This window comes from Adiantum capillus-veneris, chromosome 4 (assembly GCF_014529385.1).
Source record: "Adiantum capillus-veneris isolate H3 chromosome 4, ASM1452938v2, whole genome shotgun sequence".
Lineage (NCBI taxonomy): Eukaryota > Viridiplantae > Streptophyta > Polypodiopsida > Polypodiales > Pteridaceae > Adiantum > Adiantum capillus-veneris.
The window spans coordinates 81,767,543-81,783,850 of NC_140934.1; the positions used below are offsets into that span (position 1 = coordinate 81,767,543).

Here is a 16,308-nt window from a genome sequence, read left to right on the forward strand (position 1 = left end):
AGCTTTGTTCTCATGTACGGAACACTTAAGTAAAAAACTCATATTTTAAGTCAGTGGGCTCATATAATTGATTAATGCAATACAACATTTACCATCTTATTGTGTCATCTCTTTACTTGCCATTGAACTTTGTCATTGTTTTGAAGTTACTTCATGTTGTCATTCAGGTTAATTGTGTGCACTTGTCTTGAAATACTATTGTTTCCCTCATTTTCTAGGCCCCACAAAAATCTGTGTTGAGAACCAGGTTAGCCAAGAATGTTTGTAGTTGACACATTCTTGTACATAATTGGATATCAATGGTGGCTGGTGAAAGGATGGTCAGAAGACACCATAAAACAAAGGAAAGCTCATTATTCATATTTCTAAATAAAGGACATCTAAATGTGAAATGTGAACATGAAACATATAGTTGCTAATAGTACAATTAGCCTTTATAGAAATTAGGAAGAGAATGGGATATAAGAGGGCCTCTTATTTAGAAGTTTAAGTGCTTAAAAATTAATGAATCTTTGACCAAATGCTAGAATGGTGGGATAAGTGGTGGACTTTAGAACATACGCACAAAAGTTCCTTGGATCAAGTTAGTGGCTTAAACCACTCAGGTCATGGTAGATTTTGATAATATGACCATAACTTCCATGTACAATATGAAATATTCATGGAATTATAGTTTTAATACGTTAAAAACATGATAAGACTTTTATTTGATTTCAAAGAACCCAAAAAATGGAGTAAAAAAACGAAGAAGTTATGCAATAAGTTGCAATTTATTATTGAGCCTAAACGAGTATTGAATTCCATCAATATTTATTGAGATATCATAGAAGCTTCACAACTATACTACATAACTAAAATGGAATTTTCACAAAAGTTTGAGCCGACTTAAGAAATATCTAACATACATTAATGATAGTGAAAATTCTTGCGATTTGACAAATTATTCTGTTAAAGATGGACATGGAAATGCGTTAAGTATAGAGCTTGATTTACCCTTGTAATTCATATTTTAGAAAAACACATTTTTAAGACCCCATAATGAGTAGAATCCATTGTACATGAGAAAAATCGCTCATCGAAAAACTAAAATCACTCGTCGAAAAACCAAAAATCAATCCCCGGTCTCGAGCAGGTTCACTGGTATATTCTCTTTTGCCAAAATATATTGCTCGGATTATGGTCACAAAATTGGAGTTTTCCATGCAAGGCCATGTTCTGAGGGCAGATTATGGCCACATCACGCATCTTTTGCACCAAAGAACCACGTCGGGGGGTGTTTCGGGACCCGAGGGGTCTGTACCAAGCTCCATGCGCCACGGTGTGCAAAATCCATGTTTGAATTGTAGATTATGGCCAAATCAAGCATCTTCTTCACAAAAGAACGAGCCGGGGGGTTTTTCGAGACGGGAGGGCTCCGGACCAAGCTTCGTACGCCACAACGTGCAAATGGCCTGTTTGACCCCTACGATCCCGAAAACCCTCCCGGCGTCGTTCTTTTGTACAAAAGATGCTTGATTTGGCCATAATCTGTGGTTCAAACATGGAATTTGCACGCCGTGGCGCACGGAGCTTGGTAGAGACCCCTTGGGTCCTGAAACACCCCCCAACGCAGTTCTTTGGTGCAAAAGATGCCTGATTTGGCCATAATCTGGCTCGGAACATGGCCTCGCATAGAAAACTCCAATTTTTCGCTCCAAAAATGAGGCATGTAACTTGATCATGGTGCAAAAAAAAACCCATACTTTGATGGACCCAATAAGTCCCGAACGCAACACATTCTTTTGAATCTTTTTCCAAGTGACCCCACTTTCTCATATAAGTAGACTTCTTACAAAGAGGGTACACAAGACTAGACCCTTAGTGACCATGCAGAAGAAAGTATAAAAGAGGAAGAAGAATACAACTCAAACCACAGAGGAACGAACAGTCCTATAGAGTCAAGAAAAAAGTACAAGAACTTTGTCCTTGCATGGAAACAACAATCACCTCCTCCCCCACCACCAATGAATAAGAAGAATAGGAAATGGAGAGCCATCACAGTCGCTTTGCATGATATACAAAAATATAAAAGCATAAATTCCATAATTTCCAAAGCTCCATACTAAAGGCTGGAGTGTGAAATAATTAAGAATTTTTCTTATACTACCGAAGTCCGACAGTCTTTGAAAATGTCATTTGACAAAAACAAATTGATGACCCTTTATCACCATTGCATGAAAATGGAGTAGATGGAAGTCTAGAACCTCCTGTATCACCTCATCTCCATCTAGTTTTTAATTTATGTTGTCCGTCAGACTAGAGTCATGTAGGAGCACAAGCTTCATTGAGGCCTCTTCATGCTCACTTGTATCTTTAACCTCCCTATCTCTCCTCGTGCTTTTTCCTTTGTTCTTATCCCTCTCCATTTCCTTAAGCACTAACAAAGCTATGCCAATGTCCCAATTAAGAAATTGGATATATACCTATACATCCCATGCCCAAGTTGATGAGGCCATTGTGATCATCTACCTTGTAACCCCTCTTAGCAAGCCCTTTAACAAATTTCAATAGGCAATATAAAAAATTCTTGTTAGATTTTCACACATGCTTTAGAAAATCAATCGACAATCATACGGTGTAAGTCGTTTAAAACGAGTTCATATTCACACTCGTGTGGCTCTAGGTGTAGTACTACTTACAATTCACATAATTACTAAAAATTTGAGTTTTAATTTATTTTTTTGTGGAGAAGATAAATAGAGAACTAAACGTGCACTTGCAAAATAATACAACTCTTGGATTCCATTTTTTAATACTTAATTACTTTTAATGTTGAAATGCTCAGAACTCAAAATATTCATGAAATACCAAAATAATCACACATATAAAATTGAATGAAAGATAAAAAGAACTTAAATTAAACTTTATAATCTATAGTTATGCACAGAGTTGGGATGTAAAACAAAATTTTCATTAAGATAAGGCCCTGTGTTTGAGCTTGTACAATGATACATCACAGGAATGAGATGTCCCCACAAGTATTTAACTCTTCTCTTTTCTAGACCTTACAATTTTGCTATCCACACAAAAAGAATACTATTCATGGATTGAGGTACTTGCTAAGATTGCTAATGTGCCAGTCATCATTGACACAACTATTAGGAACAATGTTAGGGTGGGGGAATATTTGAAGGTCCACAATCTCTTGAAAAACAATATTGGAATCAAGCGCCTCCCATACTCCCATTGTTTGCTTCCATCTTCTGTATGGAAATTTCATTGACAAGCCTTGCTTTGCAATATGGTTTCTGCAGACCAATTTTTACCAATAATAGAGCATTTGATGTGGCAGAAGTGTGGCCATAGAGGAATAACTCTTGTGAGGGAATCTCTTAAGATAAACACTCTGTTATCTGTAAAAGATTCCATTGACTCCCACTCTGCAAAATTATATGAAAGGAAAATACACCAAATTATGCATATATTGAAGCAACCCAAGAGGTAAAAGCATAAATGGTACAATCCAAAACATTTAAATAGAAGGAGAATATGTACAGTTTGCAAGAAACCTAGGTTGAGGCAAAGACATGTCAAGCACCAATAGAGAAGCTATATACACATGTTTACCTTTGGTAGACGCTTGCCATCTTGAGTTTTCTTGAAACCCATGATCTTCCCATTCTAATGATGTGTCTGAGAAGCCATATGTTTGCTTGATACCTTGTGTAAACAGCATGAACTTAGCTGCATTTTCATCCACATAAATAATTTGTAGTCATGATAGCAAGTGAAGAACTGTTATCGTCTTGCACATTGGTGCAACTTATTGAGTCAATAAAACTCCCACGTTGGCGAGCACCTAAAGAGGCCATGAAAGAAATGCAACACATGCTTTGACAAAAACAAAGATTAGTTCATATACACATTTTTTATTAGTGTGGCATAATTAGAAATGCTAAGATGTATACAAAGACAGAAAATGGCACTGCTACAAATCTCTACATGAAAGATGGAAACAAAAACCAGCATGGTGAGTGAGCAAACATACGAGAACATTGGAAGTAGGAATGAAGCTCACTGCCCTTACCAATGCATAAGCCTAATACTCTTACCCAACAATGCCCCTATGCCAAACCTCCAAAATGATGTGAATGAGTGAGGAGAGACCATTTCAGAGCTCGATAGGAACAAGAACCAAGTAAGGGGTTGATGAAGATACTCAAGAAGAAGTTACTGCTTCAGATCTATACCTTCATGTAGAGGTTTGAAGGTGAGGTTGAGTGATTAACCTCACCTTCACACCTAGATGAGGAAGAAGGACCAAAGAAGGTGTTGATGAAGATACTCTAGAAGCATGCGTGTTCCAGATCTGCAGCTTTCCATAGAGGTGTGAAGGTGAGACTGCGTTATCAATGGAGAAGGGAGGTGTTGATAAAGATACCTTAGAAGTATCTAGTGTTGTAGATCTACAGCTTTCTGTAGAGGTGTGAAGGTAAGGCTGAGTGATCAATGGAGAAGGGAGGTTTCAAACCTCTGTTGCAAGAGGTATTTGGAGGCAAAAGTGGACTTGAAGAAGAAGATGTAGGTTTCATAGCTAAAGGGGAGAGAGAGTAGTTGTAGCAGCCTTAGAGAGAGTAAAGAGGAGAGAGAATGTCAACAAGTTTTTTGAAAGACCCCTTTTTAGGGAGGGAGGGGGGGAGTCAATAGCCTCTAGAGAGAGAAAGAGTGGGTTTTTATCCCAGCTTTATGGAAAAAGGTTCAAATTTTCTTATTTTCTCATTTTATTAATAAAGAAAAGACCCCTCCACCTCTAGGCCTATAAGTTTGACCACTCATTTTAAGAGCCTGCCACACCCACCATTTCAGTCCACATGGCAGTCCCCCATTTGCTAATTTTTTAATCTCATTTTTAATCCCATTGCAAATAAAGAGGCCCTTCTATACCCCATTCCCTTCCTAATGCAAACATGTGTAGTAATAAGCCATGCTGCAATAATATGTAAACTTGGTAGAGTCACCATGAATTTTTCAGTAAACTAGGACAACTTCTAGCAAACAGTGCACCTTAAGATAAGCTGGGACTAGGCAAGCAAACATGCCTCAACCCATTAATGGTAAATGGTTTGCAAGGATAATCCTCCAAGGTCATTATGCCTAAATCATCCATTTAATGGGAGAAATCTCAATGTGGATCTAAACCCGTCTCAATAAACTAGGACCGCATTCGGGCAAACAATCCACCTTCAAGTGAACTAGGACTGACAAATGTAATAATAAAGCATGATGCAATAATATGTAAACTCGAAGGAGTGGCCATGTTACTTACAATCTTTTCATAGCCTTCGTCAACTCGCTGGTGGATGCGATCCATGCGCTCTTTTGAGGACGTGAGGTAGGTTGTCATGCGCTCTTTGACAATCTTCTCAACAAACTCTACCTTTAAGACTCTTCTAAACTCAGGCCTGAGCTTATCCCACTCTCAGTTGCTAGAAGACTATGAAGGCACTCTGTTTTTTTCAGATTTAATGCAAACTTTCTATCTATATCCTTGAAGCGCATCTTTGCTTGCTTGCGCCATTGTGCACTGTCACTTGCATTTGGCAATTTTTCTCTTGGCCCAATTCAGCATTGGAACGCCTACCTCCCTTGCAAAGGGGAATGACCACATCAACCCCATGCTCTGTCTTTAGATGCCTCTCCATCCGCAATCGAACCAACTCAAAGTGGAACTGTTGAGGGCACTCATCGCTCGTCCGACATTGTCGTGTAAGCCTTCCATCAGGCAAGAAGACCTCAACATATGGCAAGGGTTCAGCCATGGCTGAGGATGCACCAATGTCTCTATTTCCTTCTCCCCTCAAAGAATCCATATTGTTTTGCGCTCCGTCCCCTACCGTCTCGACACATGGCTGATCCCTCTTTCCTTCACCAACTTTTTATTTACCAAGATTCTTTTGGTTTGCCTTAGTCCTTCCAACCTTCTTCTCATCCACCAGATTTCATTCTAATCAGGCCCTTCAAACATGCCTTCCAACTTCTTTCTTGGGCGCGGATTCGCTGATTTTGGTGTCTCCACTTGGGCCATCTTGCCTGAGCATGGAGAAGGCTGATTCTCCATTTGCTTTAACTCCTTCTCCCTTAGCCGAGGGCTACAACAAGCAATTTTTACAGGTGAAGCCTCCCCCGTGCCCCTGCCGAGATCTGACCCATGCTTCTTTCCAACCAGCTTCTTTGCATGCACCTCTTGATGTGGCCTTCTTGGCGCCACAGTTTTTCCTATGGTGATCACCATACAGTGAACATTTTATTGTAAGAAACTCCAGCAACCATTCATCATAGCATGGCAGCATGCTTGCAAGCACCATAACAGGCATCGTCGTCATACACGTCATACACGGACAAGCAGGGCAAATCATTTGGGAAAAAATATGCATGAAGGAGAAGGGAAAGGGACACATCTCTCTCTCTCTCTCTCTCTCTCTCTCTCTCTCTCTCTCTCTCTCTCTCTCTCTCTCTCTCTCTCTCTCTCACACACACACACACACACACACATACTTGGTAGTCCTGCCTACCATCCCAATCACACATGCACTACAATCTCCAGTTGCGCTGCAATCTTGCCCTGGCTCCAATCTTCGTCTATGTAGATCGGTCTAGAGGTCCCAGATGGCTTGTCTAACGCAATGCAATCCCTCCCCCAGGCCCTCTCGCATCACCTAGCAGCAAAACTTCCTCTACCTGCACCCATAACGCATTCACTCAACCCCCATCCTCGGGTTTCCATCCCCATGCATGCAATGTACAGCGTGGTACGAGGTAGACCCCCATGAGGACTCATGCAAGCCGTCCACCTGAGCCCAACCCCCACCATCATTTGTCACTTGGGACTCCACTTCAGCCCATTCACGCCGTGTTTCCAGTCCATGTCACCCTCCCGTCTGAGTTTACCTCCCGACGTCCTCGTTTACCAAACCCCATCCAAGTTTACTTTTTTTAGCCACGTGTAGCACCCCGATGGCCTCAATCATGACGCCCCACTTCCGCACCCTTGATCCCACCGCCTGGACTTCCTTAAAGCTCCTGTGCCCCTTAGTGCTGACCCCCCCCCCCCCCCCCCCCCCGCGGGCTCGCCCCACGTTGATTCTCCATCGTTTAAAAAAAATAACTAGTATGCCTTGATCGATTTGTTGTGGAAATGGTGTGGATTAAACAAGAAGAGCAGTGTTGTACCTTTCACCTCATCGCGTCTCTTATTTTGAAAGCTTTGTAGCATCTCTCCTCGAAGCTTTCACCAAAAACTCTATGACCTTGCATCACAAACGCGATTTTGCATTAAAAGATGTATGGAGGTGAAAATATACACATTACAATAAAGATGGAGAGAGATGCATTTCGTGCATTTGTGATGCTTGTGCCCATTTTAAAAAAAAACATACGTATGTATGGTGTGGAGTTTTCACCATTCTCCACATTTATAATAATACCGAGGGAACGTGCCCTTCCCCCGCCACTTTTATCCCCTCCAGTGTTGAACAAGGACTTATGCTTCTCCACCAATGTTGGAGAGACTTTTTTGTTGTAAAAATACTACAACTGTACAAGGAAGAACTCAGTACCAATGTTTTCTGAAGACATATATCATTCCACATTGCCATGCCGTGGTGTATCGTCTATGTGTCTCTTTGTTGGGCATCACAATAATTCTTCAGCCCTTGTCACCTTCATCTCCAACCTTTAGAATGGAATTGATGTAAATTAATTGCTTTGATGAGTACATGATGTAAATTAAGTACTTTCTAAATCACATAGAGAAAATCAAAATCGGAATATAAGTGTACCTTTGGTATTGGTCGTGTGGATCGATGCACAATCTTAGATGAATCGTTTCCTAGATTTTCCTTACATTGTTCTGCCACCTTGCCACTAGAATAAGTTATGCCATTGTCATCCAATCTATGATTTCTGCAAACATGTCGACTGTCGCATTCACTTTTGCTATCATGCCTACCATTCCCTACACTACTTCTGATGTTCTTGGTTTCAGGGTATGTTGAATCTGCCTTACTATCCGTTCATAGGCTCACACGCACACACATACACAAAGTTGCAGTCTTTGGAGCACCCCATCCGGCATACATATAGATCAAAACACGGCCAATCACGAGATCTTTCTCCAACAGCCCTTGCTTCGCATCTGCTATCCTAGAGATTTTCAATGCTACCCTTTTGGAGTAAATCTTGCAATTAAGAGAGAGGCCATCGCTTTGCATCTGCTGAAAATAGACTAGAGCTATCTAGCCCTGCCCTTGTGGGGCAAATCCTGCAATCAATGCGTTCCAAGAATTCACACTCCGGACAAGAAGATTTTTTAGAAGTTTTGGTGCTTTTTGAAGTGCACCACATTTAGCATAAATCCACATGCCTTCAAAATGCACCTGATTGCTTTTGGAGATAGGCCCTCCCTTTGTATCTCCTCAAAACAGCCCACAGTTTCCTTGCGATACCCCTTTTGGGCATATCCTGCAATCAGACACAACATCCCGCACAGGAATCTCGTCCAGGAATCTCGTCAAAGACTTGTTGTGCCATGACAGTTTCACTGCACTTGACGATCATACTGACCAACATGTTCCCCAAGTATGTGTTCCTGTCAAGTAACCCACTATTGCAAATATCTACATGAATCCTATTGCCTTGGTACAAATCCTTCTTCTCAGCATAGTCTTTAAGTGAGCTCACAAAAGAAATACTTGTTTCCTAGCCCTACCCCTATTGGGCATATCCTACAATCAAAGGTGACATCCCACATAGGAATCTCGTCAAAGACTTCTTGCACCATGACAGGTGCAACGACCAACATGTTCCCCAATTATGTGTTCATTTCAAGTAATCCACTATCGCGAATATTAGCATGAATTTTACTGCACAGCACCTGAGTCTTTAAGTGATCTCACAAAAGAAATACTTGTTTCCTGGATCTGCCTCTGTTGGGCATATCCTACAATCAGAGACAACATCTCACACAGAAAGCTCGTCAAAGACTTGTTGCACCATGACACGTGCACTACAATTGACATACATACTGACCAACATGTTCTCCAAGAATGCGTTCGTTTCAAGTAACCCACTATCGCAAATATCAGCATGAATCCTACTTCCTTGAATATCAACCTAAATTTTACTGCCTTGGTACGAATCCTTCTTCTCAGCATATCCTGTAATCAAAAAACATCCCGCACAACACTTGTTGCGCCATGACAGGTGCACCGCACATACTGACCAACATGTTCCCCAAGAAAGTGCAATGAGTGCATTCTAAGAGACGCCACTCCAAACAGTAAGCTCCCTCACAACGTCTTTTTTTGACATCCCCTGACTAAGAGTATCAGCGTGAATTTTATGTCCATATCAGCATCTGCGTAGAGCCACATGCCTTCAAGATGCACGCACATGTGATTGCATCAAGAGAGGTGCATAAGCGATTGAATCAGGAGAGGCACGTAAGTGATTACATGAGGGGAGAGGCCCTCAATTTGCATTTACAAAAAACAACTTAGAGATTTATGGGCGTGCTCCTGTTGCGCATATCCCGCAATCAGTGAACTCCAAGAGAGGATATTCCGGACAGGAAGCTCCTCAAGCACTTTCTTTGCTTTCTGCAGTGCACCACATTTGGCATACATATCAACCAAGGCATTTCCAATCACGAAAATTTTTGCAACAACCCCGGACTAACAATATTAGAGTGAATTTTTAAAATGCACCACATTTAGCATACATATTGACCAAGGTAGTTCCAAGAGACCCTCATTTCACATCTGCTCAAAACAGACAAGAGCATTGTGCCCTGCCCCTCTGGGGAAAATCCTGCAATCAGTGCATTCCAAGAGTCCATACTCCGGACAGGAAGCTCCTTGAGCACTTTTTGTGCTCTCTGAAGTGCACCACATTTAGCAGACATGTCAACCAAGGCATTACCAAGAACATCTTTTTTCAGCAACATCTGGCTAACAATATCAACATGATTTTTCAAGCTCATATCAACATCTCACGTAGAGCCACATGCCTTAAAGATGCACTCGTATGTAATTGCATCTAGAGAGATACCCTTGCTTTGCATCTGTTGAAAACAGCTTGAAGCTTTCTGGCCTGCTCCTGTTGCACGTATCCCAAAATGAATGAACTCTAAATGACAACATTAGACAACAACCCCTGACTAACAATATCAAAATGAATTTTTCAGCCCATATCAGCATCTTGCACAGAGTCACATGCCTTCAAGATGCATGCGTAGGTGATTGCATCAAGACAGAGGCTCTCACCTTGCATTTGTTGAAATCAGCTTAGAGCTTTCTGGCCCTTTTCTTGTTGTGTGTATCTCGCAATCAGTGCATGTTGTTCCAAAAAGTAAGCTCCTCTAGCCTTTGTACTTTGTGAAGTGCACTACATTTGACATTCATATCGATAAAGGCAGTGCCAAGCACGATTTCTCTTCTCAATAGCTTGAAGTACGTACTAACTAACGTGTTGGCTAAGTATGTGTTTTCTTCAAGTAACCCACTATCACAAATATCAGCATGTATCCTGCTGCCTTGGTACAAATCCTTATTCTTAGCACAGTCTTTAAGTGAGCTCACAAAAGAAAGACTCATCTCTTCCTCTCCATGTTTGCTTGTGTAGTGGATATTGCGTTAAAACAAAACTAGTGCTTCATAGAGATAATTGTGTGTGTGTGTGTGTGTGTGTGTGTGTGTGTGTGTGTGTGTGTGTGTGTGTGTGTGTGTGTGTGTGTGTGTGTGTGTGTGTGTGTAAGTGTATGTGCGCATACAAAGAGTGCTCTATGAATTACAACACATCTAGCATACATGTCAACCAACACAGTGCCAAGTAACAACGTTTCTTTTCTACAGCCCCTAGCTAACAATATCATCGTGAATTCCTTTGCCCATATAATCATCTTGCCTAATGCCACATGCCTTCAAAATACAAGAGTATGTGACTGCATTTGGATAACTGCACTCTCTTTACATTTGCTGAAAATAGCCCATAGCTTCTTGGCCCCGCCTCTGTTGGGAATATCCCGCGATCAGTGCATTCCAATAGGCAACATTCCAGACAACAAGCACTTTTTGTGCTTTATTAAGTACAACATTCCAAACAGCGAGCACTTTTTGTGCTTTATTAAGTACACCACCTTTGGCATACATGTCGACCAAGGCACTGCCAAGCACGAAGTTTCCTGTCAATAGCCCCTGAATAACAATAACATCGTAAACTCTTTTGCCGATACCAACATCTTGCATGATGCCAGATTCCTTCAAGTTGCACGTGTACGTGATTGCATTTTCTCTCTTTGCATCTGCTGAAAACAACCTAGAGCTACCTGGCCCTGCATACCTTCAAGATGCACGCGTAGGTGATTTCATCTAGACAAAGGCCAGCACTTTGCATCTGCTGAAAATAGCCTACAGCTCTTTGTCCCTGCTCCTGTTGTGGGTATACCACAATCAATGCATTTGAAGACACGTCGTTCAAACAGTAAGCTCCGCAAGCTGCTTTTGAAGTGCACCACATTTGGCATACATATCGAGCAGTGCCAAGCACAACAGCTCATCAAGAACTTGTTGTGCTCGGACAAGTACACCACACTTGACATACATACAGACTAACGTGTTGGCTAAGTATGTGTTATTCAAGTAACCCACTATCGCAAATGTATCCTTCTGCCTTGGTAAGATTTGTGGCCCTACTCCTGTTGTGCATATCCCACAATCAATGCACTCCAAAAGACAACGTTTTGGACAAGAAGCTCCTCGAACACTTTCTGTGCTTTTTGAAGTGCACCACATTTGGCATACATATCGACCACACATAGGCAATGGTGATGGCAGAAGGAGTTGCAACTTATGTGATTGCATCAGGAGATGTTTGAGGCATTGCCAAGCACAACAACAGCCGCTGACTAATAATCAAGGCAGTGCCAAGTAACTATGTTTCTTTTCTACATCCCCTGGCTAACAATATCATCGTGAATTCCTTTGCCCGTATAAGCATCTTTCCTAATGCCACATGCCTCCAAAATACAAGAGTACGCGATTGCATTTGGATAGCTGCACTCTCTTTACATCTGCTGAAAACAGCCCATAGCTTCTTGGCCCTGCCTCTGTTGGGAATATCTCACGATCAGTGCATCCCAATAGACAACATTCCAGACAGCAAGCACTTTTTGTGCTTTATGAAGTACACCACCTTTGGCATACATGTCAACCAAGGCAGTGCCAAGCACGAAGTTTTCTGTCAACAGCCCCTGAATAACAATATCATCGTAAACTCTTTTGCTAATACCAACATCTTGCATGATGCTAGATTCCTTCAAGTTGCATGTGTAGGTGATTGCATTTTCTCTCTTTGCATCTGCTGAAAACAGCCTAGAGCTACCTAGCCCTGCATACCTTCAAGATGCACGCGTAGGTGATTTCATCTAGAAATTCCAGCACTTTGCATGTGCTGAAAACAGCCTACGACTCTATGTCCTTGCTCTTGTTGTGGGTATACCACAATCACTGCATTTGAAGAGACGTCGTTTCAAACAGTAAGCTCCGCAAGCTGCTTTTGAAGTGCACCACATTTGGCATACATATCGAGCAGTGCCAAGCAAAACAGCTCAACAAGGACTTGTTGTGTTCGGACAAGTACACCACGCTTGACATACATACTGACTAACGTGTTGGCTAAGTATGTCTTATTTTCAAGTAACCCACTATCACAAATGTATCCTACTGCCTTGGTAAGATTTGTGGCCCTGCTTCTGTTGTGCATATCCCACAATCAATGCACTCCAAAAGACGACGTTCCGGACAGGAAGCTCTTCAAACACTTTTTGTGCCTTTTGAAGTGCACCACATTTGGCATACATATCAACCACACACAGGCAACGGTGATGGCGGAAGGAGCTGCAGCTTATGTGATTGCATCAGGAGAGGTTTGAGGCATTGCCAAGCACAACAATAGCCCCTGACTAACAATAATAGAATGAATTTTTAAGCCCATATCAGCATCTTGCATAGAGTCACATGCCTTCAAGATGCATGCGTAGGATGCGTAGGTGATAGCATCGGGATAGAGGCCCTCACCTTGCATTTGCTGAAATCAGCCTAGAGCTTTTTGGCCTCGCTCCTGATGAGCATATCCTGCAAACAATCAGTGCACACCGTTCCGAAAAGTAAGTTCCTCTAGCCTTTGTACTTTCTGAAGTGCACATGCCTTCAAGATGCATGCGTAAGTGATAGCATGGGGACAGAGGCCCTCACCTTGCATTAGCTGAAATCAGCCTGGAGCTTTCTGGCGGAAGGGGCTGAAGCGATTGCTGCAGCTCTCCTCTCTCGCTCGCTCGCTCTCTTTTCTTTTTGCCTTTAATACAAACCCCAATGAGCTGCTGCCAAGTGGCACAGCTCTCCTTGCAGGGTTCCGAAAAACGCTTCTACATAATCAACCTGGAGCTTTTTGGCGGAAGGGGCTGAAGCGATTGCTGCAACTCTCGAGAGCTCCTTCATTGTTGGCCGCTTACATTAGGCTTGCGACGCGCGCGCACACACACACACACACACACACACACAGAGACCCCTGCTGCTGCAGCCACACCCTGCTGGTGTGTCTGTGAGAGAGAGAGAGAGGTCAGCTACACCGCCTAAGCCAGCCGTTGCGTCAGCCTCGAAAGAGGCTCTCCGAGCCACCTGGCACTATTGGCAAGACACCGACATTGAGAACTTCTGGAACCTGCCACCAGTTGCACGCGCGCATAACAAAAATACATACCCCCAATTTCCAAAGTATCCGGACGAAATACCATTAAAAAAGTGCTTTTTCAATAATTGACTAGACATACCTCTCTCTCTCTCTCTCTCTCGCTCGCTCGCTCTCTTTTCTTTTTGCCTTTAATACAAACTGCTGCCAAGTGGCACAACTGGGTTCCGAAAAACGCTTCTACATAATCAAGGTAAAAAAAAGTAAAAAAATTTGTTGGCACATATTTACTGGTGCTGAGGAGGCAGACAGTACGCTCATTTGTTCGCCGTCGAGAAGCAGGGACTTCTGCATTATTTTAGTCTTGCCTCTGCACGATGGGCCAAGGTCAACCCGCTATAGCAGGGACTCGCAGGTAGTATCTCTCTCTCTCTCTCTCTCCTTCCCCCCCCCCCCCCCCCAAATCAATCAATCAATACAGGGTTCTGAGGTGTGTGTGTGTGTGTGAGAGAGAGAGAGAGAGAGAGAGCGAGAGAGCTAGTGTATGATGTCGACTCCAGCATCCAATGTGCAAATCGAGGATATCTCCTTTGTAAAGCCTTTGCATGCAACACCAAGATTTAATCTCTACCTTCCCCCTGCAGACACTTTCTACAAAAGCCTGCTCTACATCAGGGATGTTCTGTTCTATTCCCTCACACAAGAAGGGGACACTTATCCATCGTGCAATGTACAGAGCTTGAAGGCTGGGTTGTCTTTGGCGCTCGTCGACTTCTACCCTGTCGCAGGCCAGCTTAGCCATGATGATGCTGGACAACTCACAATTGACTGCAATGATGCGGGGGTCGAGTTCGTCGAAGCAGTCACTGATCACAACTTTCTTGAGCTGGAGGATGCACAATTCCCCATTCTCGAACTGTACGACGGTTTGGCGAGAGTCTCACATCACATTCATCACGAGAGCCTGGAAGATGCGGCCCTTCTGTCTATTCAGGTCGGGTTATACTCTTGGCTTGCATCCAAAGATTTTGATAATGTTGAGCTCTTAATGGGATCAATGGATGAAAGCTCAAGTAACCCCTTTCTTGCTTGAGATGTTGAAGGTAACCAAATTCAAAGATGGAGCGGGTATTGCCATTGGAGTGGCAGCCAGCCATGTAGTCTTCGACGGTCATTCTCTCTGGTATTTCCTCAAGGCATGGGGAGAATGTTGTCGAAAAGAGCGTGTATCCCTTCCACCCTTGCATGTGCGGTCTGTGTTGAAGCCCGAATGTTTGCTTGAGAAGTCGAAGCTACCCACCAGCGTTAAGTATGTTCCCCCTACTCCAGTCCTCCCCAAACGTCCGCTGGAAAGAGGACATCATAGGGTCTTGCACTTTGATGCCTCAATTGTTCAGCAGCTAAAACAAACTGCCATCAGAGAGTCCGGAAATTCTTGTGTCACTTCCTTTCAAGCAGTGATGGCGTGTGTATGGAAGAGGGTTATCGCAGCACTTGATCTGTCGCCTCAACATAAGGTAAAGATCAAATGCTTGTATGTCTTTTCCTTGTTCTTGTTCAAATGCAGTTTCTTCATAATGAGAGAGAAAGAGGGTTCTATGCATATGCTACAAACCTCCTTTGCTGGAAATTACCATGGATTCCTTGCTTAAGCAGGTGTGCATGAATTTCAAAGCCGATTTGCGGCAGAGACTAAGACCTGCATTGACGGAGGCTTACTTTGGCAACGCGTTGGATACATTGTATGTGAATGCAACTGCAGGAGAGTTGATGCAAGAAGGTGTAGGTGCCATTGCAGCAAGGATCCATGAGACCATAAAGGTGCTCGATGATCAAGCTTACATAAGGCAGAGGCTAGCCGTAAGCAAGGAAGCAGAATTAGATCAACTCTTGAGTGAGGTTATCCAAGGGGTCACTCAGGCCATGTTTGTTCATCATGGCTCCAAGTTTCCAGTGTATCAAGTAGATGTGGGCATGGGAAAACCAGTCGCAGCTCGGGCCCCGACCATTCACTCTGATACAAGTGTAGTTATCTATCCTGGTAAAGGGCTTGGTTCCATTGATGTCTGTGTGCGGTTCACGAAACTTCAAAATTTCGAAGCTTTTTTGTCCATTGCATCACCTTCCCTTGACATTTGAAATGTTCCTTGATGAGGATTGACAGAAATGTTGTTTTTGGACATGTTGATATCTTGTCTTTGTATGGATGTGAGTTATAACCGAGCACTCTTCGCACATGTGCAGATTTTTTGCTCTGCAGTTCTTCTGGTAAAGAGAACTCTAATAAGTTAAAGCAATAAGTGGAAGTGCTAATTATCCATGGCTTGCATATTTTGAAGGTGTCAAACTTATGATATCATTCTCGTAGTGCGTTCCCCAAAATTTACCACATGCTTGTGCCTTCTCTTGAGCTTGGAAAAGTTGTTGATTGACTTTCCACCTTCTTCTCTATTTTTGGTGAAGTGCTTTGTATGCATGCAGATGATTTTGATAGTCTTCTTTATCTTTGTTTGCAATTATACTCATCAAGTACTTGTCTACATCTTTAAATTTCATAGCAAATCATTCATTCTTCAAACTACCTTT

General features: G+C 42.6%; 1 protein-coding gene across 2 annotated transcripts; it reads left to right on the forward strand.

The window, feature by feature from the left end:
• Positions 1-14,084: 14,084 nt before the first annotated feature.
• LOC147459492 (shikimate O-hydroxycinnamoyltransferase-like) lies at positions 14,085-16,055 on the forward strand. 2 transcript variants are annotated; one of them, XM_086509848.1, is made up of 5 exons: positions 14,085-14,137; positions 14,367-14,401; positions 14,511-14,716; positions 14,826-15,239; positions 15,379-16,055. In XM_086509848.1, exons 1-5 carry the CDS (start codon positions 14,100-14,102, stop codon positions 15,859-15,861), a joined length of 1,176 nt encoding a protein of 391 aa, XP_086365974.1. In that variant the 5' UTR covers positions 14,085-14,099; the 3' UTR covers positions 15,862-16,055. The 2 variants fall into 2 exon arrangements, with proteins under 2 accessions (XP_086365974.1, XP_086365972.1); XM_086509846.1 differs by lacking the exon at positions 14,085-14,137 and having other exon boundaries at positions 14,187-14,716.
• Positions 16,056-16,308: the final 253 nt, after the last annotated feature.